We start from the raw sequence: 26,562 nt of genomic DNA, 5'->3' as shown, positions 1-26,562 counted from the left end.
TCCATGCCTTGCTATGGGGTCCTTGAATGAGCTATCGGACCGAAACGTTGGGGTCCGTCTCTATGGGCCGAGCCGGTTCCAATGCACCTAGTCTTGTGTCTCTGAGACTTTTCTAAATGTCGCCATTTTCGTAATGGTCAAAATGAATTGAAATCATTGCAAATGTACGAGGCTATTTCTCGGTCCGAGAACCTTCTAGAGCCACCTAACTCACCACGCACTATCGACCCGAGGTCTAGAACAGGTTTCTAAAGTTTCGGAACTCTAGGTCTGACGGTTCTTTTTTAGCTCGAACAAAGCTAACTATTGGAGGCACTGTCTGTCTCTACAACCCCCAATACGTCCCTCCTTCCAAGTTGTGTGTCTGTGTGATTTAGTTTTCCTTTGAAATTTTATGGGAAAAATGACTGATTTACAGTTCATGGGGGTTGCCTAATCACACATATGAAGTTTTGGACAGATCTGACTTTTTAACCCCTCGAAACAGCCCCTGAGACACCAATTAAGGCACTTCCGGTTGTCACAGGAAGCTATAAGTCAACACATATCCTCACTGGGCTATGCTTTTACAGAATCCTGAGTTTTAAGTCCTTACGTTAAGAATTGACTGATTTACACAGGGTTGAATGCACTATGTCTATCAAACTGCAGGCAGGTAATGGAAAAACACTTTTAGGGTGATTTTAACCACTTCCGGTTGGTCCAGGAAGCTTAGAATCAACACAGGTAGACCTCATACTGGCCTGATGGACTGTTACCAAAGACAGGTTCATACGGCATTCATAACCCATATAGACTTCAGGTTGAATTTAGGGGTAAAGGCAATGTATTCCTATGGGGGAGAGAAATCAATGCAAACTTTTTGAAGTAAACACCATCTTTTAACTATTAAGGGTTAATGCCACACTGTCAACGTTAGGCTTGCACGGATCGGAAGGACCTTAGGAACATACCTGAGGTCGAATTGTGCTTCTCACCCTAACGGTTCTCTCACTGTCACCCAAAAGCAAATGACGTTGTGGGGCAGGCTTCATTTTGGGCCTACTTTTCTAATGGTCGCTGCGCTCAGACCGAGCGAGCTACGGTCAAGCGGGATATCTCGTTGAACTCGGCACGGCCTAGACATTATGTTTATGCCATTGCCTGCTCTCTGTGTCTTTAAGAACCGCACTTTTTCACTCCATCCTTGCTGTGTGTGCGTGTGAGAGCTTTTCTTTGACATCTGCTGGGAGAAATGACTGATTTACAGTTCATGAGGGTTACCTAGTCACACATATGAAGTTTTGAAAAGATCTGACCTTTTTAACCCATGGAAACTGCCACTGTGACACCATTAAAGGCACTTCCGGTTGGCACAGGAAGCTATAAATAAACTCATATCATGATTGGGGTATGCCTTTACAGAATCCCGAGTTTTAAGTCTTTACGTTAAGAACTGAGTTATTTACGGAGGGTTTAGTGAGTGTGTGTTATTTCAGAAAATCATAGAAAATCACAGAAATCTCGCAGAGCTCCGCAGCACACTTTAAAAAGATTCGTAAGAACAACCTGCAACTGGATCTGTAACCGTTGAAAAAAAAAAACACCTATCCGTGAACATCACCAAGGTGTCGTTGTACGATTTCTCTTAAATGACGATAGATAAATGGCTGGTTCTTTTTTTATTGACACCGGAGGCTCCTTGACTTTGACGTGAAGTGGAAAAATAATTTCTCTATTTTCATTTTGGACCTTTAATCCCAGATAAATGGCCATAACTCAAAAACCGTTGAGGCCTAGACGCCATCTTGTTCGGGGCCAACTGCCCATTATGCCGCCCCTACGCTCACCGAGTTTCGGCTTCTAAATATTTTCAGTTTTCGAGATAAGGCCCCGTCGTGAATCGTGATGTTTTGTAGCAATAGCCATATGATTGCTTATGCCCTCTTGTGGGAATTTCCGGGACATGGGAAAAATGACATAAATCTTATTATTTTTGTAAACGGAAACCGAATGTCCGACAACGTTCATTTGATGACTTCCTGGTAGGTCCGGCCCTGCCGCTCGGCCCGACGCCGTCCGCGAATTTTACAAACGATTTCGGACGTCTAGTAAGGGACCGTACATTTGCAATATGGACTTTCTCACTAACCATACAGGTACTGCCGAATTCTTCCCTTATGTATGTAAAGGCCCACTGAAAGTCAAAAACCATTCATGACTATGAAGTAAAGGCCCACTGCAGTCAAAAACCATTCATGACTATGAAGTAAAGGCCCACTGCAGTCAAAAACCATTCATGACTATGAAGTAAAGGCCCACTGCTGTCAAAAACCATTCATGACTATGAAGTAAAGGCCCACTGCAGTCAAAAACCATTCATGACTATGAAGTAAAGGCCCACTGCAGTCAAAAACCATTCATGACTATGAAGTAAAGGCTCACTGCAGTCAAAAAACATTCATGACTATGAAGTAAAGGCTCACTGCAGTCAAAAACCATTCATGACTATGAAGTAAAGGCCCACTGAAAGTCAAAAACCATTCATGACTATGAAGTAAAGGCCCACTGAAAGTCAAAAACCATTCATGACTATGAAGTAAAGGCCCACTGAAAGTCAAAAACCATTCATGACTATGAAGTAAAGGCCCACTGCAGTCAAAAACCATTCATGACTATGAAGTAAAGGCCCACTGAAAGTCAAAAACCATTCATGACTATGAAGTAAAGGCCCACTGAAAGTCAAAAACCATTCATGACTATGAAGTAAAGGCCCACTGCAGTCAAAAACCATTCATGACTATGAAGTAAAGGCCCACTGAAAGTCAAAAACCATTCATGACTATGAAGTAAAGGCCCACTGCAGTCAAAAACCATTCATGACTATGAAGTAAAGGCCCACTGAAAGTCAAAAACCATTCATGACTATGAAGTAAAGGCCCACTGCAGTCAAAAACCATTCATGACTATGAAGTAAAGGCTCACTGCAGTCAAAAACCATTCATGACTATGAAGTAAAGGCCCACTGAAAGTCAAAAACCATTCATGACTATGAAGTAAAGGCCCACTGAAAGTCAAAAACCATTCATGACTATGAAGTAAAGGCCCACTGAAAGTCAAAAACCATTCATGACTATGAAGTAAAGGCCCACTGCAGTCAAAAACCATTCATGACTATGAAGTAAAGGCCCACTGCAGTCAAAAACCATTCATGACTATGAAGTAAAGGCCCACTGCTGTCAAAAACCATTCATGACTATGAAGTAAAGGCCCACTGCAGTCAAAAACCATTCATGACTATGAAGTAAAGGCTCACTGCAGTCAAAAACCATTCATGACTATGAAGTAAAGGCCCACTGCAGTCAAAAACCATTCATGACTATGAAGTAAAGGCCCACTGAAAGTCAAAAACCATTCATGACTATGAAGTAAAGGCCCACTGAAAGTCAAAAACCATTCATGACTATGAAGTAAAGGCCCACTGCAGTCAAAAACCATTCATGACTATGAAGTAAAGGCCCACTGCAGTCAAAAACCATTCATGACTATGAAGTAAAGGCCCACTGCAGTCAAAAACCATTCATGACTATGAAGTAAAGGCCCACTGAAAGTCAAAAACCATTCATGACTATGAAGTAAAGGCCCACTGAAAGTCAAAAACCATTCATGACTATGAAGTAAAGGCCCACTGAAAGTCAAAAACCATTAATGACTATGAAGTAAAGGCCCACTGCTGTCAAAAACCATTCATGACTATGAAGTAAAGGCCCACTGCAGTCAAAAACCATTCATGACTATGAAGTAAAGGCCCACTGAAAGTCAAAAACCATTCATGACTATGAAGTAAAGGCCCACTGCAGTCAAAAACCATTCATGACTATGAAGTAAAGGCCCACTGCAGTCAAAAACCATTCATGACTATGAAGTAAAGGCCCACTGCAGTCAAAAACCATTCATGACTATGAAGTAAAGGCCCACTGCAGTCAAAAACCATTCATGACTATGAAGTAAAGGCCCACTGCAGTCAAATATATATATATATAGATATGTATATAGTCTTAGCAAAATTCATCCTTGAGAAATGTCTATTTGCTAAGAAGCTATTTTTGTTTCTTTTTGACCATTTTAATTGAAAACAATCACAGTAAGGTACTTAATTGTTACCCAAAAATGATTTGATATTTAGATAAAAACAGGTGCATTGGACCTTTCACCGATCTCCTTCAAGAGAGTTTGCTCTGAAAACACACACCATAACATACTACTAGCCTGAAATCCACAATGGTGAAAGGATACATCTCAGCTTGGTTTCAAGGCTAACAGACTAACCACATCAAGCCATCATCATTCATCTAAGGACGGGTGTTGGAATGTGGAAATTAGTACAAGTTAATACAACACATCAGAGGATTCATTATTTGAAATTAAATATTAATCAGTATAGCAAACAATCTTCTAATGAACACTAGAGGGCCCTGTCCACTTACAAATGAAGTAAGGACACGAGACACAGCTCACCATATTCTGTGTCATTCTGCCTATGGCTGTGTTTACACAGGCAGACAATTCTGATATTTTGCTGTAATATTGGTCTTTTGACCACTAAGATCTTTTTCCAATAATTGGGCAAAAGAATCAGAATTGGACTTCCTGAGTAAACGCAGCCTTTGTGTCTTACTTCCGGCAGTATCATTGAGCCACATAAAATGTTCACGTTGAGATGCCAACCAAACGAGCATGCAGTAACAGTGTGACATGGAAATAAAGAAATGCCCCAATGTTGTTAACCAATTAGCTAATGTCTTCTGTAAAAGTCAAAGGGTTGAATATGCAGTTACCTCATTGACATATCATGACCTGAGCCATACATATCACCAAGCACAGGAGGTTGGTGGCAACTTAATTGGGGAGGACGGCCTCATAGTAATGGCTGGAGCGGAATGGTGTCAAATACATCAAACACATGGTTTCCATGGTTTCCATGGTTTCCATGTGTTTGATGCCATTCCATTTGTTCCGTTCCAGACATTATTATGAGCCATTTTCCCCTCAGCAGCCTCCACTGTCACCAAGCTATCTTCAAAGACCCTCGATCAATTTGATTCTCTGAAATACTAAGAGAAAATCTCCAACTCAAAGAAATGGGAGTGCAGGAGTGTGACATTGTTTTTAATTTTTTACCCCTTTTTAACCCCAATTTCGTCATATCCAATTGGTAGTTACAGGCTTGTCCCATCACTTCACTGCAACTCCGGTATGGACTCGGGAGAGGTGAAGGTCTAGAGCCATGCGTCCTCCGAAACACAACCCTGCCAAGCTGCACTGCTTCTTGACACACGGCTCGCTTAACCCAGAAGCCAGCCGCACCAATGTGTCGGAGAAAACGCTGGGACAAATTGTGTGCCGCCTCACGGGTCTTCCGGTCACGGCCGGCTGTGACACAGTCTGGGATCAAACCCGGGTCTGTAGTGACGCCTCAAGCACTGTGATGCAGTGCCTTAGACCGATAAAAGAAGGCAAAAGAGACCATTTAAACATCACAAAGTGTCAGCTCCACCCACGTACTTTCTCCAACTTAAATAATTGCCTTTGAGGGTCCAGATCTAATCAAACCGACATTAGTATTAGTCTCCCCAGGCAGACGGATTGCCTCCCACAATGTATCCAGTACTGCTCCCAAGGCAGACGGATTGCCTCCCACAATGTATCCAGTACTGCTCCCAAGGCAGACGGATTGCCTCCCACAATGTATCCAGTACTGCCTAGGGTCGGTTTAAGGAGACGACCATAATATAGTTATTGTATAGTACCTTTGTTTAACTACTGAATGCGTCTGGAAACACACATCTTATCGATCTCTATGATGACAGTCTACCGGGTGTTTTTACCGGGTTTTAGGTCACTGGGTCAAAATGAAACACCTAAGGGCATGTTTGTTTGAATTGAGGCCTGAGTGACAGAGAGAGCACTCTGATAACATTGGAGAAGTACAGAGATATTTCATTAATGTCCTTCATTCTTAGCGTATTACTTTCCAATCAGAAACACAACAAATAAATAACTAAATAACTGCAGTCTTAAAACACACCAACATAATATATATGTATACAGTGACAAACAATGCTACATGGTCAAACAGGTGAGGGAGAAATATGTATCTGAGCCGTAATGTACAGATATTGTCAAAATAAAAAATAAAAACACTTTCAGAAAATAAGAGTTCAAGTAAAGACCCACCAAGAATACAAAGAAAGAAATCTCAGAAGTAAAATATTGCAGTGTTGTTATTAGATAAGAAAGATCACCTCTTATGGCTTCACAATCTAAATATACACATAGCACCCATGTAGACTGATGTACACACAGTTCTGATAGAGGAATCAGCTGTATACTCCATGTAAACAATAAAAGCTGACTCACATCATGAATCTGACCACATAAGCCGACGTTATAGTGACATATAAGTAGCTAATATGTCACTATAAGTGACGTCTAATTTAGTGACATATCAGTAATACGTCCACAGAAGTGACAGATGCCTATGTAGTTAAATGGCACTATTGTTTTGACATATTCTAATGAGACCATGTTGCCAAAAGAGCAGCGATGTAACAACATCTCCGATCCTACCATATTCTATTGGTTTCATTGTACTGGGCAACTTCAATCAATCACTGTAGTATTTGACATGTATTTGTTTGCCCTCTTTGGAGACAAGACCATGGATAAAGGGAAACTGTCCTACTTCATGTTAGCCATATGTATGACTGCAAGAAATCTACATTGAAGTCTTCGCGGCTAACTTCACGTGAACGTGAGGTGATACGACATTAGCATAATATACACACTTACACACAAACTGTACATGGAAGAAATGTCAACTTGACCAAGCCGTCACAAACTACATTCAGTTGGCATTAAGCTAGTGTTTAACCCTTGATCATGTTGTGCTGGTTGTCTTGAGATATGGCAACAGTCAGGCGATGTTACCTGTTGAATAATATCAGAACTCAGAACCCAATCTAGCAGGCTATTCAATTAGTCTGTTATGAACACTACATGTTGAGGTGTATAGTATGTGGAGAGATCTCACTGAGTAACGCCTCACATAAAGTACCGAGAGTGTAGGGTGACGAGAGAGGAACCCAGTATTCTGTTTTGATACAAGACCATCCCTTTACAATTACAACAGTATCATGCAATATATCTGACTGGTAGTGTTTGAAACACAGAATATTTAGCATTCTCAAAACTTCATAAAATTCATAAACAAAGCTCTAGTAATGAATTACACGACAAGATATTCATAATGTTATGTAAATGGATCAAATCATGTAGCTAGCTTCCTTCTAAAACGTTTCACAAATATCCCATTCATTGAGGAAATATATATTAATATATGAAATATATATTCAGAACTATATTTCATGTTACATGATCCTCCTTCACTTTGCATAAACAGTTCACACAAAGAATATTGATTAGTCATACACAAACACACACGTTTCAGACTGCCTGTTTACCAGCTCACACACACACACACAACGAAAATATCAAATGAGACCAAACGTGTGCATAGCTGTCCCCATAAACAAGCATTATTAAATCATGAAGAAAATGTTTTCTCCCGACAGTATTATTTAAAGAAACAAATGAATTTAAGGTCTCGAAAGACTTCATGTGAATGAATATGGAATGCATCAGGTCAGAGCAGGGGAGCTGTGTGAAAACAAGAAATAAATGAAACAGTGCTTCATATGATCATCATAGCTACAATGACAATAATAATGGACTGTAACACGTTTCAAATGAATAGAATAACCATCAACGTAAAGTAACACATAATTGCATTTCAATGCTTCTATGGTCATAAGAAAACCGAAAGGCGGTTGTGAGCGCTCCAGGGTGAAGTTTCCACTAGGTACAGATCTAGGATTAGCTTCCCCTCCCCCAAACCTAACCTTAACAATTAGTGGGGAAAATGCAAAACTGACCCAAGATCAGCATCTATGGGCAATTTCATCCTACACCATTGTGTTGAGATACATGTTGTATCTATTTCTGGTTGAGTCTTTCCCATGTAAAGCAGAAACAGAGGATGTGTGTTTTCAATGTAAAACTGACCACAAGGACGATACTGTCTGTCTGATATGAGCTGACTGAGTGATCAGGCTCCACACGCCCGGCTCCTGTGCCTATGGTTGACTGCTGTAGAGAGATGGAGGCTGGATGGGTGGAGGGGGCCCCTGGGCCCTAGCCATTGAGAGGGCCTTTATTCATTGAAGGGTCCCCTATCAGTTGAGGGGGGGGCCCTAGCCGTTCCGTCTGGAGTGAGAGGATGGATGGAGACAGTCACTGGGATCACATTTACCATGAGGTCCCTGGGGACCTGAAGGGCCCGATGGCCCCTGGATACTGCTTCCAGGTTCACCTGCAGACAAAAACACTTTCACATTTGTGGGGAGCAGTGAACTTCAGGAGGAAGTAGAGATGATTGGGACGCAACCATTGGGTGATTGTTTAATCAATCAAATAAACCATGAAGGAAAACAGGACGCTATCAGAGGAGCAGTATTACTGGGAACAGTATTATCTAGTCAGCTAACAAAACTGCTTTCATGTGCCAAACTGCAACTCTTAAAAAGGAGATGAAAACACCCACTCTCATGCATACTTTACACACAAACCCTCGTCAATACAGATCAGAATAAAAAGTTAATGTTCTGCACAAAAAGATCAGAATGAAAGATTTTCCTGCTTTGCTCCCGGCAGAGAAGAATCTCTTTGAGATCATGCTGAAAAGGGAGAGAGTTGATCAAATGGAAATAAGAGATTTAAGTGTATGTTTCTTTTATATCCGCCCTATCAGTGATGATATACTAATTGTTTCGTGTCAGCTTGATACCTCAGCGTAAGAGAGAGTCATTATGAGTAGCTCTGCTCATTAGTTCTGTTGGCTTAGTAATTACTAGTGTTTTTAAACTGAAAACATCAAACGACCTCAGGATGAACTGAGGGCTACATGACACTGTCATAACCATGACATAAGGGCTACATGACACTGTCATAACCATGACATAACTGTCATAACCATGACATAACTGTCATAACCATGACATTACACTGTCATAACCATGACATAACTGTCATAACCATGACATTACACTGTCATAACCATGACATTACACTGTCATAACCATGACATAACTGTCATAAACATGACATTACACTGTCATAACCATGACATTACACTGTCATAACCATGACATTACACTGTCATAAACATGACATAACTGTCATAAACATGACATTACACTGTCATAACCATGACATTACACTGTCATAAACATTAAATAACTGTCATAAACATGACATTACACTGTCATAACCATGACATAACTGTCATAAACATGACATAACACTGCCATAACCATGACATTACACTGTCATAACCATGACATAACTGTCATAAACATGACATTACACTGTCATAACCATGACATTACACTGTCATAAACATGACATAACTGTCATAAACATGACATTACACTGTCATAACCATGACATTACACTGTCATAAACATGACATAACTGTCATAACATGACATAACTGTCATAACATGACATAACACTGCCATAACATGACATTACACTGTCATAACCATGACATTACACTGTCATAACCATGACATAACTGTCATAAACATGACATAACACTGTCATAACCATGACATTACACTGTCATAACCATGACATTACACTGTCATAAACATGACATAACTGTCATAACCATGACATTACACTGTCATAACCATGACATAACACTGTCATAACCATGACATAACACTGTCATAACCATGACATTACACTGTCATAAACATGACATAACTGTCATAAACATGACATTACACTGTCATAACCATGACATTACACTGTCATAAACATGACATAACTGTCATAACATGACATAACTGTCATAACATGACATAACACTGTCATAACATGACATTACACTGTCATAACATGACATTACACTGTCATAACCATGACATTACACTGTCATAAACATGACATAACTGTCATAACCATGACATAACTGTCATAACCATGACATTACACTGTCATAACCATGACATTACACTGTCATAACCATGACATTACACTGTCATAAACATGACATAACTGTCATAAACATGACATAACTGTCATAAACATGACATAACTGTCATAACCATGACATAACTGTCATAAACATGACATAACTGTCATAACATGACATAACTGTCATAAACATGACATAACTGTCATAACCATGACATTACACTGTCATAACCATGACATTACACTGTCATAACCATGACATTACACTGTCATAAACATGACATAACTGTCATAACCATGACATTACACTGTCATAACCATGACATTACACTGTCATAAACATGACATAACTGTCATAACCATGACATACCTGTCATAACCATGACATAACTGTCATAAACATGACATAACTGTCATAACCATGACATTACACTGTCATAACCATGACATTACACTGTCATAACATGACATAACTGTCATAACATGACATAACTGTCATAACATGACATAACACTGTCATAACCATGACATTACACTGTCATAACCATGACATTACACTGTCATAACCATGACATTACACTGTCATAACCATGACATAACTGTCATAAACATGACATTACACTGTCATAACCATGACATTACACTGTCATAAACATGACATAACTGTCATAAACATGACATTACACTGTCATAACCATGACATTACACTGTCATAACCATGACATTACACTGTCATAAACATGACATAACTGTCATAAACATGACATTACACTGTCATAACCATGACATAACACTGTCATAACCATGACATTACACTGTCATAACCATGACATAACTGTCATAAACATGACATTACACTGTCATAACCATGACATTACAATGTCATAACCATGACATTACACTGTCATAAACATGACATAACTGTCATAAACATGACATTACACTGTCATAACCATGACATTACACTGTCGTAACCATGACATTACACTGTCGTAAACATGACATAACTGTCATAACCATGACATAACTGTCATAAACATGACATAACACTGTCATAACCATGACATTACACTGTCATAACCATGACATAACTGTCATAAACATGACATTACACTGTCATAACCATGACATTACACTGTCATAACCATGACATTACACTGTCATAACCATGACATAACTGTCATAAACATGACATTACACTGTCATAACCATGACATTACACTGTCATAACCATGACATAACTGTCATAACATGACATAACTGTCATAACATGACATAACACTGTCATAACCATGACATTTCACTGTCATAACCATGACATAACTGTCATAAACATGACATAACACTGTCATAACCATGACATTACACTGTCATAACCATGACATTACACTGTCATAAACATGACATAACTGTCATAAACATGACATAACTGTCATAAACATGACATAACTGTCATAACCATGACATTACACTGTCATAACCATGACATTACACTGTCATAACCATGACATTACACTGTCATAAACATGACATAACTGTCATAAACATGACATTACACTGTCATAACCATGACATTACACTGTCATAAACATGACATAACTGTCATAACATGACATAAGTCATAACATGACATAACACTGTCATAACATGACATTACACTGTCATAACCATGACACAACTGTCATAAACATGACATAACACTGTCATAACCATGACATTACACTGTCATAACCATGACATTACACTGTCATAAACATGACATAACTGTCATAACCATGACATTACACTGTCATAACCATGACATTACACTGTCATAAACATGACATAACTGTCATAACCATGACATAACTGTCATAACCATGACATAACACTGTCATAACCATGACATAACACTGTCATAACCATGACATTACACTGTCATAACCATGACATTACACTGTCATAACCATGACATTACACTGTCATAAACATGACATAACACTGTCATAACCATGACATTACACTGTCATAACCATGACATTACACTGTCATAAACATGACATTACACTGTCATAACCATGACATTACACTGTCATAACCATGACATTACACTGTCATAAACATGACATAAGTGTCATAAACATGACATTACACTGTCATAACCATGACATTACACTGTCATAAACATGACATAACTGTCATAACATGACATAACTGTCATAACATGACATAACACTGTCATAACCATGACATTACACTGTCATAACCATGACATAACTGTCATAAACATGACATAACACTGTCATAACCATGACATTACACTGTCATAACCATGACATTACACTGTTATAAACATGACATAACTGTCATAACCATGACATTACACTGTCATAACCATGACATTACACTGTCATAAACATGACATAATTGTCATAACCATGACATTACACTGTCATAAACATGACATAATTGTCATAACCATGACATAACTGTCATAACCATGACATAACACTGTCATAACCATGACATAACACTGTCATAACCATGACATTACACTGTCATAACCATGACATTACACTGTCATAACCATGACATTACACTGTCATAACCATGACATAACTGTCATAACCATGACATAACTGTCATAACCATGACATTACACTGTCATAACCATGACATTACACTGTCATAAACATGACATAACTGTCATAACCATGACATAACTGTCATAACCATGACATAACTGTCATAACCATGACATTACACTGTCATAAACATGACATAACTGTCATAACCATGACATTACACTGTCATAACCATGACATTACACTGTCATAAACATGACATAACTGTCATAACCATGACATAACTGTCATAACCATGACATAACTGTCATAAACATGACATAACTGTCATAACCATGACATTACACTGTCATAACCATGACATTACACTGTCATAACATGACATAACTGTCATAACATGACATAACTGTCATAACATGACATAACACTGTCATAACCATGACATTACACTGTCATAACCATGACATTACACTGTCATAACCATGACATTACACTGTCATAACCATGACATTACACTGTCATAACCATGACATTACACTGCCATAACCATGACATTACACTGTCATAACCATGACATTACACTGTCATTACCATGACATAACACTGTCATAACCATGACATTACACTGTCATAACCATGACATTACACTGTCATAACCATGACATTACACTGTCATAAACATGACATTACACCGTCATAACCATGACATTACACTGTCATAACCATGACATTACACTGTCATAACCATGACATTACACTGTCATAAACATGACATTACACTTTCATAACCATGACATTACACTGTCATAACCATGACATTACACTGTCATAACCATGACATTACACTGTCATAACCATGACATTACACTGTCATAAACATGACATAACAGAGTTTATAAACATGACATAACAGAGTTTATAAACAGTCATGACACTGGTGTCAGCTTTTTATTTGAATGAATGTTTGCTTGTATTTAATCAGGGGAGCCCATTGAGACCAGGGTGTCATTTTCGATGGTGCCCTGAGGACAACAAGTTTATAACGGAGGGTTCAAGATATAAAGTTTTACCCAACGTAAGTGTAAGATTCTACAACTACAGCCGTACAATGATGGTATACTGGTATTTTCCCCCTTTCATAAAGCATCAGTTTCAAGTGTAAATATGAAATAACTTCATACGAAACACAATGGTTGCTACAAGTTCACATCACATTTTCCTTCTTGTGCTTCAATGGCTATAGGGCTTAGCACAATTTCACCACTCCTTCAAAGCAGTGTGCAGTGTGTGTGTGTGTGTGTGTGCGTGTGTGCGTGTGTGTGCGTGCGTGCATGTGTGTGTGTTTGGTGTCTAGCTGTTACCTGGTGGTCCTGCCAGACCTGGAGCTCCTGGTATCCCCAGACCTAGCTGACCCCTCTCTCCTTTCTGACCTCTGTACCCTGGAAAGAAACACAAGACAATGACCAGACTGGACTGGACTGACCCAGCCTAAGACAACAGACTGGACTGGACCCAGCCTAAGACAACAGACTGGACTGGACTCCCAGCCTAAGACAACAGACTAGACTGGACTCCCAGCCTAAGGAGGGCAACAGGTAGCCTGGTTCCAGATCAGTTTATGTTGCCTTGCCAACTGTTGTGGTCATTGTCATGCCAAACATAGCACCACGCCAGTTGGCTATACAACGAGATGGACAGATCTGGGACCAGGGTTTTGGAGAACAGGACCAGAGGTAGATGAATCCCAATGTGTTTATGCATAAAGAGTTTGTGATGAGTGGTTTATGATGAGGTGAGGAATAAGTCATCTCATGTCTGCTCTACGCTCTACGCAGCCTGAATACTCTAGTGTACATCTGGTACCAACAGTGCTGCTTCTCTCTTTCAATACTGGACTGTCCCTGTCAACATCACAGCAACACAAAAGTCTCAACACTCTGCATGGCCTTCAACTCCTCTCTATGTGTTTTCCAGGAAGCCCGATGGCCTATTTCATCAAGGCAACTGATGTCATGAGATCTGAGTACCTTAACTGTTCATGTGAGGCGTATCCTTTACTACAGTAGTTACTGTAACTGTTCATGTGGGGCGTATCCATTACTACAGTAGTTACTGTAACTGTTCATGTGGGGCGTATCACTACTACAGTAGTTACTGTAACTGTTCATGTGAGGTGTATCCACTACTACAGTAGTTACTGTAACTGTTCATGTGAGACGTATCACTAATACAGTAGTTACTGTAACTGTTCATGTGAGACGTATCCACTACTACAGTAGTTACTGTAACTGTTCATGTGAGGTGTATCCACTACTACAGTAGTTACTGTAACTGTTCATGTGAGGCGTATCACTACTACAGTAGTTACTGTAACTGTTCATGTGAGGCGTATCACTACTACAGTAGTTACTGTAACTGTTCATGTGAGACGTATCACTACTACAGTAGTTACTGTAACTGTTCATGTGAGGTGTATCCACTACTACAGTAGTTACTGTAACTGTTCATGTGAAACGTATCCACTACTACAGTAGTTACTGTAACTGTTCATGTGAGGTGTATCACTACTACAGTAGTTACTGTAACTGTTCATGTGAGGTGTATCCACTACTACAGTAGTTATTGTAACTGTTCATGTGAGGCGTATCACTACTACAGTAGTTACTGTAACTGTTCATGTGAGGCGTATCCACTACTACAGTAGTTACTGTAACTGTTCATGTGAGGTGTATCACTACTACAGTAGTTACTGTAACTGTTCATGTGAGGCGTACCCACTACTACAGTAGTTACTGTAACTGTTCATGTGAGGTGTATCCACTACTACAGTAGTTACTGTAACTGTTCATGTGAGACGTATCACTAATACAGTAGTTACTGTAACTGTTCATGTGAGGTGTATCCACTACTACAGTAGTTACTGTAACTGTTCATGTGAGGTGTATCACTACTACAGTAGTTCCTGTAACTGTTCATGTGAGGCGTATCACTACTACAGTAGTTACTGTAACTGTTCCTGTGAGACGTATCCACTACTACAGTATTTACTGTAACTGTTCATGTGAGGTGTATCACTACTACAGTAGTTACTGTAACTGTTCATGTGAGGTGTATCCACTACTAAAGTAGTTACTGTAACTGTTCATGTGAAACGTATCCACTACTACAGTAGTTACTGTAACTGTTCATGTGAGATGTATCTACTACTACAGTAGTTACTGTAACTGTTCATGTGAGATGTATCCAGTACTACAGTAGTTACTGTAACTGTTCATGTGAGATGTATCCAGTACTACAGTATTTACTGTAACTGTTCATGTGAGGTGTATCACTACTACAGTAGTTACTGTAACTGTTCATGTGAGGTGTATCCACTACTAAAGTAGTTACTGTAACTGTTCATGTGAAACGTATCCACTACTACAGTAGTTACTGTAACTGTTCATGTGAGATGTATCTACTACTACAGTAGTTACTGTAACTGTTCATGTGAGGTGTATCCAGTACTACAGTAGTTACTGTAACTGTTCATGTGAGGCGTATCACTACTACAGTAGTTACTGTAACTGTTCATGTGAGATGTATCTACTACTACAGTAGTTACTGTAACTGTTCATGTGAGGTGTATCTACTACTACAGTAGTTACTGTAACTGTTCATGTGAGGTGTATCCACTACTAAAGTAGTTACTGTAACTGTTCATGTGAGCGTATCCACTACTACAGTAGTTACTGTAACTGTTCATGTGAGACGTATCCACTACTACAGTAGTTACTGTAACTGTTCATGTGAGGTGTATCACTACTACAGTAGTTACTGTAACTGTTCATGTGAGGTGTATCACTACTACAGTAGTTACTGTAACTGTTCATGTGAGGTGTATCACTACTACAGTAGTTACTGTAACTGTTCATGTGAGGTGTATCACTACTACAGTAGTTACTGTAACTGTTCATGTGAGGTGTATCTACTACTACAGTAGTTACTGTAACTGTTCATGTGAGGTGTATCCACTACTAAAGTAGTTACTGTAACTGTTCATGTGAGCGTATCCACTACTACAGTAGTTACTGTAACTGTTCATGTGAGGTGTATCTACTACTACAGTAGTTACTGTAACTGTTCATGTGAGGTGTATCCACTACTAAAGTAGTTACTGTAACTGTTCATGTGAGGTGTATCACTACTACAGTAGTTACTGTAACTGTTCATGTGAGGTGTATCACTACTACAGTAGTTACTGTAACTGTTCATGTGAGGCGTATCACTACTACAGTAGTTACTGTAACTGTTCATGTGAGGCGTATCCACTACTACAGTAGTTACTGTAACTGTTCATGTGAGGTGTATCACTACTACAGTAGTTACTGTAACTGTTCATGTGAGGCGTACCCACTACTACAGTAGTTACTGTAACTGTTCATGTGAGGCGTATCCACTACTACAGTAGTTACTGTAACTGTTCATGTGAGGTGTATCACTACTACAGTAGTTACTGTAACTGTTCATGTGAGGTGTATCCACTACTACAGTAGTTACTGTAACTGTTCATGTGGGGCGTATCCACTACTACAGTAGTTACTGTAACTGTTCATGTGAGGCGTATCCAATACTACAGTAGTTACTGTAACTGTTCATGTGAGGTGTATCACTACTACAGTAGTTACTGTAACTGTTCATGTGAGGTGTATCCACTACTACAATAGTTACTGTAACTGTTCATGTGAGGTGTATCCACTACTACAGTAGTTACTGTAACTGTTCATGTGAGACGTATCCACTACTACAGTAGTTACTGTAACTGTTCATGTGAGGTGTATCCACTACTACAGTAGTTACTGTAACTGTTCATGTGAGACGTATCCACTACTACAGTAGTTACTGTAACTGTTCATGTGAGGTGTATCCACTACTACAGTAGTTACTGTAACTGTTCATGTGAGGTGTATCACTACTACAGTAGTTACTGTAACTGTTCATGTGAGACGTATCCACTACTACAGTAGTTACTGTAACTGTTCATGTGAGGCGTATCCACTACTACAGTAGTTACTGTAACTGTTCATGTGAGGTGTATCACTACTACAGTAGTTACTGTAACTGTTCATGTGAGGTGTATCACTACTACAGTAGTTACTGTAACTGTTCATGTGAGGTGTATCACTACTACAGTAGTTACTGTAACTGTTCATGTGAGGTGTATCACTACTACAGTAGTTACTGTAACTGTTCATGTGAGGTGTATCTACTACTACAGTAGTTACTGTAACTGTTCATGTGAGGTGTATCCACTACTACAGTAGTTACTGTAACTGTTCATGTGAGGTGTATCACTACTACAGTAGTTACTGTAACTGTTCATGTGAGGCGTATCACTACTACAGTAGTTACTGTAACTGTTCATGTGAGGTGTATCCACTACTACAGTAGTTACTGTAACTGTTCATGTGAGGTGTATCACTACTACAGTAGTTACTGTAACTGTTCATGTGAGACGTATCCACTACTACAGTAGTTACTGTAACTGTTCATGTGAGGCGTATCCACTACTACAGTAGTTACTGTAACTGTTCATGTGAGGTGTATCACTACTACAGTAGTTACTGTAACTGTTCATGTGAGGTGTATCACTACTACAGTAGTTACTGTAACTGTTCATATGAGGTGTATCACTACTACAGTAGTTACTGTAACTGTTTATGTGAGGTGTATCACTACTACAGTAGTTACTGTAACTGTTCATGTGAGACGTATCCACTACTACAGTAGTTACTGTAACTGTTCATGTGAGGTGTATCCACTACTACAGTAGTTACTGTAACTGTTCATGTGAGGTGTATCACTACTACAGTAGTTACTGTAACTGTTCATGTGAGGCGTATCACTACTACAGTAGTTACTGTAACTGTTCATGTGAGGTGTATCCACTACTACAGTAGTTACTGTAACTGTTCATGTGAGGTGTATCACTACTACAGTAGTTACTGTAACTGTTCATGTGAGGCGTATCACTACTACAGTAGTTACTGTAACTGTTCATGTGGGGCGTATCCACTACTACAGTAGTTACTGTAACTGTTCATGTGAGGTGTATCACTACTACAGTAGTTACTGTAACTGTTCATGTGAGGTGTATCACTACTACAGTAGTTACTGTAACTGTTCATGTGAGGTGTGTCACTACTACAGTAGTTACTGTAACTGTTCATGTGAGGTGTATCACTACTACAGTAGTTACTGTAACTGTTCATGTGAGGTGTATGTTCATGTGAGGTGTATCACTACTACAGTAGTTACTGTAACTGTTCATGTGAGGTGTATCCACTACTACAGTAGTTACTGTAACTGTTCATGTGAGGTGTATCTACTACTACAGTAGTTACTGTAACTGTTCATGTGAGGTGTATCACTACTACAGTAGTTACTGTAACTGTTCATGTGAGGTGTATCACTACTACAGTAGTTACTGTAACTGTTCATGTGAGGTGTATCCACTACTACAGTAGTTACTGTAACTGTTCATGTGAGGTGTATCCACTACTACAGTAGTTACTGTAACTGTTCATGTGAGGTGTATCACTACTACAGTAGTTACTGTAACTGTTCATGTGAGGTGTATCACTACTACAGTAGTTACTGTAACTGTTCATGTGAGGTGTATCCACTACTACAGTAGTTACTGTAACTGTTCATGTGAGGTGTATCCACTACTACAGTAGTTACTGTAACTGTTCATGTGAGGTGTATCACTACTACAGTAGTTACTGTAACTGTTCATGTGAGGTGTATCTACTACTACAGTAGTTACTGTAACTGTTCATGTGAGGTGTATCACTACTACAGTAGTTACTGTAACTGTTCATGTGAGGTGTATCCACTACTACAGTAGTTACTGTAACTGTTCATGTAAGGTGTATCACTACTACAGTAGTTACTGTAACTGTTCATGTGAGGCGTATCACTACTACAGTAGTAACTGTAACTGTTCATGTGAGGTGTATCTACTACTACAGTAGTTACTGTAACTGTTCATGTGAGGCGTATCACTACTACAGTAGTTACTGTAACTGTTCATGTGAGGTGTATCTACTACTACAGTAGTTACTGTAACTGTTCATGTGAGGTGTATCACTACTACAGTAGTTACTGTAACTGTTCATGTGAGGTGTATCACTACTACAGTAGTTACTGTAACTGTTCATGTGAGGCGTATCACTACTACAGTAGTTACTGTAACTGTTCATGTGAGGTGTATCCACTACTACAGTAGTTACTGTAACTGTTCATGTGAGGTGTATCAATACTACAGTAGTTACTGTAACTGTTCATGTGAGGTGTATCACTACTACAGTAGTTACTGTAACTGTTCATGTGAGGCGTATCACTACTACAGTAGTTACTGTAACTGTTCATGTGAGGTGTATCACTACTACAGTAGTTACTGTAACTGTTCATGTGAGGTGTAGTTACTGTAACTGTTCATGTGAGGTGTATCTACTACTACAGTAGTTACTGTAACTGTTCATGTGAGGTGTATCCACTACTACAGTAGTTACTGTAACTGTTCATGTGAGGTGTATCCACTACTACAGTAGTTACTGTAACTGTTCATGTGAGGTGTATCACTACTACAGTAGTTACTGTAACTGTTCATGTGAGGTGTATCACTACTACAGTAGTTACTGTAACTGTTCATGTGAGGTGTATCCACTACTAAAGTAGTTACTGTAACTGTTCATGTGAGGTGTATCTACTACTACAGTAGTTACTGTAACTGTTCATGTGAGGCGTATCACTACTACAGTAGTTACTGTAACTGTTCATGTGAGGTGTATCTACTACTACAGTAGTTACTGTAACTGTTCATGTGAGGTGTATCCACTATTACAGTAGTTACTGTAACTGTTCATGTGAGGTGTATCCAGTACTACAGTAGTTACTGTAACTGTTCATGTGAGGTGTATCACTACTACAGTAGTTACTGTAACTGTTCATGTGAGGTGTATCCACTACTACAGTAGTTACTGTAACTGTTCATGTGAGGTGTATCTACTACTACAGTAGTTACTGTAACTGTTCATGTGAGGCGTATCACTACTACAGTAGTTACTGTAACTGTTCATGTGAGGTGTATCTACTACTACAGTAGTTACTGTAACTGTTCATGTGAGGTGTATCACTACTACAGTAGTTACTGTAACTGTTCATGTGAGGTGTATCACTACTACAGTAGTTACTGTAACTGTTCATGTGAGGCGTATCACTACTACAGTAGTTACTGTAACTGTTCATGTGAGGTGTATCCACTACTACAGTAGTTACTGTAACTGTTCATGTGAGGTGTATCAATACTACAGTAGTTACTGTAACTGTTCATGTGAGGCGTATCACTACTACAGTAGTTACTGTAACTGTTCATGTGAGGCGTATCACTACTACAGTAGTTACTGTAACTGTTCATGTGAGGTGTATCACTACTACAGTAGTTACTGTAACTGTTCATGTGAGGCGTATCACTACTACAGTAGTTACTGTAACTGTTCATGTGAGGTGTATCTACTACTACAGTAGTTACTGTAACTGTTCATGTGAGGTGTATCCACTATTACAGTAGTTACTGTAACTGTTCATGTGAGGTGTATCCAGTACTACAGTAGTTACTGTAACTGTTCATGTGAGGTGTATCACTACTACAGTAGTTACTGTAACTGTTCATGTGAGGTGTATCACTACTACAGTAGTTACTGTAACTGTTCATGTGAGGTGTATCCACTACTACAGTAGTTACTGTAACTGTTCATGTGAGGTGTATCCAGTACTACAGTAGTTACTGTAACTGTTCATGTGAGGCGTATCACTACTACAGTAGTTACTGTAACTGTTCATGTGAGGTGTATCTACTACTACAGTAGTTACTGTAACTGTTCATGTGAGGTGTATCACTACTACAGTAGTTACTGTAACTGTTCATGTGAGGTGTATCCACTACTACAGTAGTTACTGTAACTGTTCATGTAAGGTGTATCACTACTACAGTAGTTACTGTAACTGTTCATGTGAGGTGTATCCACTACTACAGTAGTTACTGTAACTGTTCATGTGAGGTGTATCTACTACTACAGTAGTTACTGTAACTGTTCATGTGAGGCGTATCACTACTACAGTAGTTACTGTTACTGTTCATGTGAGGTGTATCTACTACTACAGTAGTTACTGTAACTGTTCATGTGAGGTGTATCACTACTACAGTAGTTACTGTAACTGTTCATGTGAGGTGTATCACTACTACAGTAGTTACTGTAACTGTTCATGTGAGGCGTATCACTACTACAGTAGTTACTGTAACTGTTCATGTGAGGTGTATCCACTACTACAGTAGTTACTGTAACTGTTCATGTGAGGTGTATCACTACTACAGTAGTTACTGTAACTGTTCATGTGAGGCGTATCACTACTACAGTAGTTACTGTAACTGTTCATGTGAGGCGTATCACTACTACAGTAGTTACTGTAACATGTAGTGTATCACTACTACAGTAGTTACTGTAACTGTTCATGTGAGGTGTATCACTACTACAGTAGTTACTGTAACTGTTCATGTGAGGCGTATCACTACTACAGTAGTTACTGTAACTGTTCATGTGAGGCGTATCACTACTACAGTAGTTACTGTAACTGTTCATGTGAGGCGTATCTACTACTACAGTAGTTACTGTAACTGTTCATGTGAGGTGTATCACTACTACAGTAGTTACTGTAACTGTTCATGTGAGGTGTATCACTACTACAGTAGTTACTGTAACTGTTCATGTGAGGCGTATCACTACTACAGTAGTTACTGTAACTGTTCATGTGAGGTGTATCCACTACTACAGTAGTTACTGTAACTGTTCATGTGAGGTGTATCCAGTACTACAGTAGTTACTGTAACTGTTCATGTGAGGCGTATCACTACTACAGTAGTTACTGTAACTGTTCATGTGAGGTGTATCTACTACTACAGTAGTTACTGTAACTGTTCATGTGAGGTGTATCACTACTACAGTAGTTACTGTAACTGTTCATGTGAGGTGTATCCACTACTACAGTAGTTACTGTAACTGTTCATGTAAGGTGTATCACTACTACAGTAGTTACTGTAACTGTTCATGTGAGGTGTATCCACTACTACAGTAGTTACTGTAACTGTTCATGTGAGGTGTATCTACTACTACAGTAGTTACTGTAATTGTTCATGTGAGGTGTATCACTACTACAGTAGTTACTGTAACTGTTCATGTGAGGTGTATCTACTACTACAGTAGTTACTGTAACTGTTCATGTGAGGTGTATCACTACTACAGTAGTTACTGTAACTGTTCATGTGAGGCGTATCACTACTACAGTAGTTACTGTAACTGTTCATGTGAGGTGTATCCACTACTACAGTAGTTACTGTAACTGTTCATGTGAGGCGTATCACTACTACAGTAGTTACTGTAACTGTTCATGTGAGGCGTATCACTACTACAGTAGTTACTGTAACTGTTCATGTGAGGCGTATCACTACTACAGTAGTTACTGTAACTGTTCATGTGAGGTGTATCACTACTACAGTAGTTACTGTAACTGTTCATGTGAGACGTATCCACTACTACAGTAGTTACTGTAACTGTTCATGTGAGGCGTATCACTACTACAGTAGTTACTGTAACTGTTCATGTGAGGCGTATCACTACTACAGTAGTTACTGTAACTGTTCATGTGAGGTGTATCACTACTACAGTAGTTACTGTAACTGTTCATGTAAGGCGTATCACTACTACAGTAGTTACTGTAACTGTTCATGTGAGGCGTATCACTACTACAGTAGTTACTGTAACTGTTCATGTGAGGCGTATCACTACTACGGTAGTTGCAGCTTATGTAGAAATATGTTGCTCAGAAAGAAATCCCAGGTCATTAAATAATAATACACTCGCTGTATCCCAAATGATACCCTATTCTCCTACATAGTGCACTACTTCTGACGAGAGCCCTATGAATCCTGGTCAAAAGTAGTGCACTATATAGTGAATAGGGTGCCATTTGAGATACAGACTCTGTCTTCTGGCATGCTGTCAAAACAGGCATCATCACACCGAGCCAACGGCGGCTGTGTTGGATGTGTGTGTGTGTGTTGGAAGTGTGTGTGTGTTGGATGTGTGTGTGTTTGTGTGTGTTAGAAGTGTGTGTGTGTGTTGGATGTGTGTGTGTTTGTGTGTGTTGGATGTGTGTGTGTGTGTGTGTCGGAAGTGTGTGTGTGTGTGTTGGATGTGTGTGTGTGTTGGATGTGTGTGTGTGTTGGAAGTGTGTGGCGTTATGGAGTGAAATAGCTCTTCCTGACAGCAAGAGAGCTGCCTGCCTGACTGCAAGCGAGAGTCTCTGAAGAATTAAAAACAGAGCAAAGATGCTGTCTGCATCCCAGATGGCACCGTATTCCCAGAAGTAGAACACTAGTTTTGACCAGAGCCCCGTGGCCAACAGTAGTACACTAGTTTTGACCAGAGCCCCGTGGCCAACAGTAGTACACTAGTTTTGACCAGAGCCCCGTGGCCAACAGTAGTACACTAGTTTTGACCAGAGCCCTGTGGCCAACAGTAGTACACTAGTTTTGACCAGAGCCCCGTGGCCAACAGTAGTGCACTAGTTTTGACCAGAGCCCTGTGGCCAACAGTAGTACACTAGTTTTAACCAGAGCCCTGTGGCCAACAGTAGTACACTAGTTTTGACCAGAGCCCTGTGGCCAACAGTAGTACACTAGTTTTGACCAGAGCCCCGTGGCCAACAGTAGTGCACTAGTTTTGACCAGAGCCCTGTGGCCAACAGTAGTACACTAGTTTTGACCAGAGCCCTGTGGCCAACAGTAGTACACTAGTTTTGACCAGAGCCCTGTGGCCAACAGTAGTACACTAGTTTTGACCAGAGCCCTGTGGCCAACAGTAGTGCACTAGTTTTGACCTGAGCCCTATGGCCAACAGTAGTGCACTAGTTTTGACCTGAGCCCTATGGCCAACAGTAGTGCACTAGTTTTGACCTGAGCCCTATGGCCAACAGTAGTACACTAGTTTTGACCAGAGCCCTGTGGCCAACAGTAGTGCACTAGTTTTGACCTGAGCCCTGTGGCCAACAGTAGTGCACTAGTTTTGACCAGAGCCCTATGGCCAACAGTAGTGCACTAGTTTTGACCAGAGCCCTATGGCGAACAGTAGTGCACTAGTTTTGACCAGAGCCCCGTGGCCAACAGTAGTGCACTAGTTTTGACCTGAGCCCTATGGCCAACAGTAGTGCACTATAAAATGAATAGGGTGCCATTTGGAATGCAGACGCTGTTCAAAGAGGGTCAAAGTCAGGAGTCAAACAGAGATTCTCCTGAAGGAGGATCAACAAAAGAAGGTGTTCACTGTGTCATCAATGACGTTCTTAATGGAGAAATAGGAAGAGAGAAACAATAATGTAATATCAACAAACTGATGGCAAGTGCTCTGATGAAGAAGCCTGCTCTGAGAAGCATCAGCATGAAACCTTACTGAAAGGAATGAAGTTGACTTCCTGAACCTTCTGTCAATATTTTATGAAAACCGGTTGGTCCGTTTAGAAGAAGTGGTACTGTAGCTGCCTCTAGAAGTGGTACTGTAACTGCCTCTAGAAGTGGTACTGTAACTGCCTCTAGAAGTGGTACTGTAGCTGCCTCTAGAAGTGGTACTGTAACTGCCTCTAGAAGTGGTACTGTAACCGCCTCTAGAAGTGGTACTGTAACTGCCTCTAGAAGTGGTACTGTAACTGCCTCTAGAAGTGGTACTGTAACTGCCTCTAGAAGTGGTACTATAACTGCCTCTAGAAGTGGTACTGTAACTGCCTCTAGAAGTGGTACTGTAACTGCCTCTATAAGTGGTACTGTAACTGCCTCTAGAAGTGGTACTGTAACTGCCTCTAGAAGTGGTACTGTAACTGCCTCTAGAAGTGGTACTGTAACCGCCTCTAGAAGTGGTACTGTAACTGCCTCTAGAAGTGGTACTGTAACTGCCTCTAGAAGTGGTACTGTAACTGCCTCTAGAAGTGGTACTGTAACTGCCTCTAGAAGTGGTACTATAACTGCCTCTAGAAGTGGTACTGTAACTGCCTCTAGAAGTGGTACTGTAACTGCCTCTAGAAGTGGTACTGTAACTGCCTCTAGAAGTGGTAGTGTAACTGCCTCTATAACTGCCCCTAGAACAGGTACTGTAACTGCCTCTAGAAGTGGTACTGTAACTGCCTCTAGAAGTGGTAGTGTAACTGCCTCTAGAAGTGATACTGTACCTGCCTCTAGAAGAAGCCTCTCAAGTGGTACTGTAGCAGAGTGATACTGAGACCTGCCTCTAGAAGTGGTACTGTAACTGCCTCTAGAAGTGGTGTGTAACTGTCTAAAGTGGTACCTGCCTCTAGAAGTGGTACTGTAACTGCCTCTAAGTGGTACTGTAACCGACTCTAGAAGTGGTACTGTAACTGCCTCTAGACTGTGGTACTGTAGCTGCCTCTAGAAGTGGCACTGTAACTTCCTCTAGAAGTGGTACTGTAACTGCCTGGTACTGTAACTGCCTCTAGAAGTGGCACTGTAAAGAAGTGGTACTGTAACTGCCTCTAGAAGTGGCACTGTAACTCTCTAGAAGTGGTACTGTAACTGCCTCTAGAAGTGGTACTGTAACTGCCTCTAGAAGTGGTACTGTAGCTGCCTCTAGAAGTGGCACTGTAACTTCCTCTAGAAGTGGTACTGTAACTGCCTCTAGAAGTGGTGCTGTAACTGCCTCTAGAAGTGGTACTGTAGCTGCCTCTAGAAGTGGTACTGTAACTGCCTCTAGAAGTGGTACTGTAACTGCCTCTAGAAGTGGTACTGTAACTGCCTCTAGAAGTGGTACTGTAA

General features: G+C 40.0%; 1 protein-coding gene across 1 annotated transcript in view; it reads right to left on the bottom strand.

Annotated features, from left to right (window-relative positions):
- Positions 1-2,174: 2,174 nt before the first annotated feature.
- Positions 2,175-26,562, bottom strand: part of LOC118373356 (collagen alpha-1(XIX) chain-like) — a 51,275-nt gene continuing 26,887 nt past the window's right edge. Inside the window, exons 6-7 of the mRNA XM_052511677.1 lie at positions 14,006-14,083; positions 2,175-8,410 (exon numbers count right to left, since the gene is read on the bottom strand). Coding sequence (XP_052367637.1) covers positions 8,292-8,410; positions 14,006-14,083 — 197 coding nt within the window. The 3' untranslated portion in view covers positions 2,175-8,291. The remainder of the gene's footprint in view (positions 8,411-14,005; positions 14,084-26,562) is intronic.

The sequence above is a fragment of the Oncorhynchus keta genome, unplaced genomic scaffold (genome assembly GCF_023373465.1).
Source record: "Oncorhynchus keta strain PuntledgeMale-10-30-2019 unplaced genomic scaffold, Oket_V2 Un_contig_7249_pilon_pilon, whole genome shotgun sequence".
NCBI classification, from domain to species: domain Eukaryota; kingdom Metazoa; phylum Chordata; class Actinopteri; order Salmoniformes; family Salmonidae; genus Oncorhynchus; species Oncorhynchus keta.
This window is presented reverse-complemented; position numbering and strand designations above follow the sequence as displayed.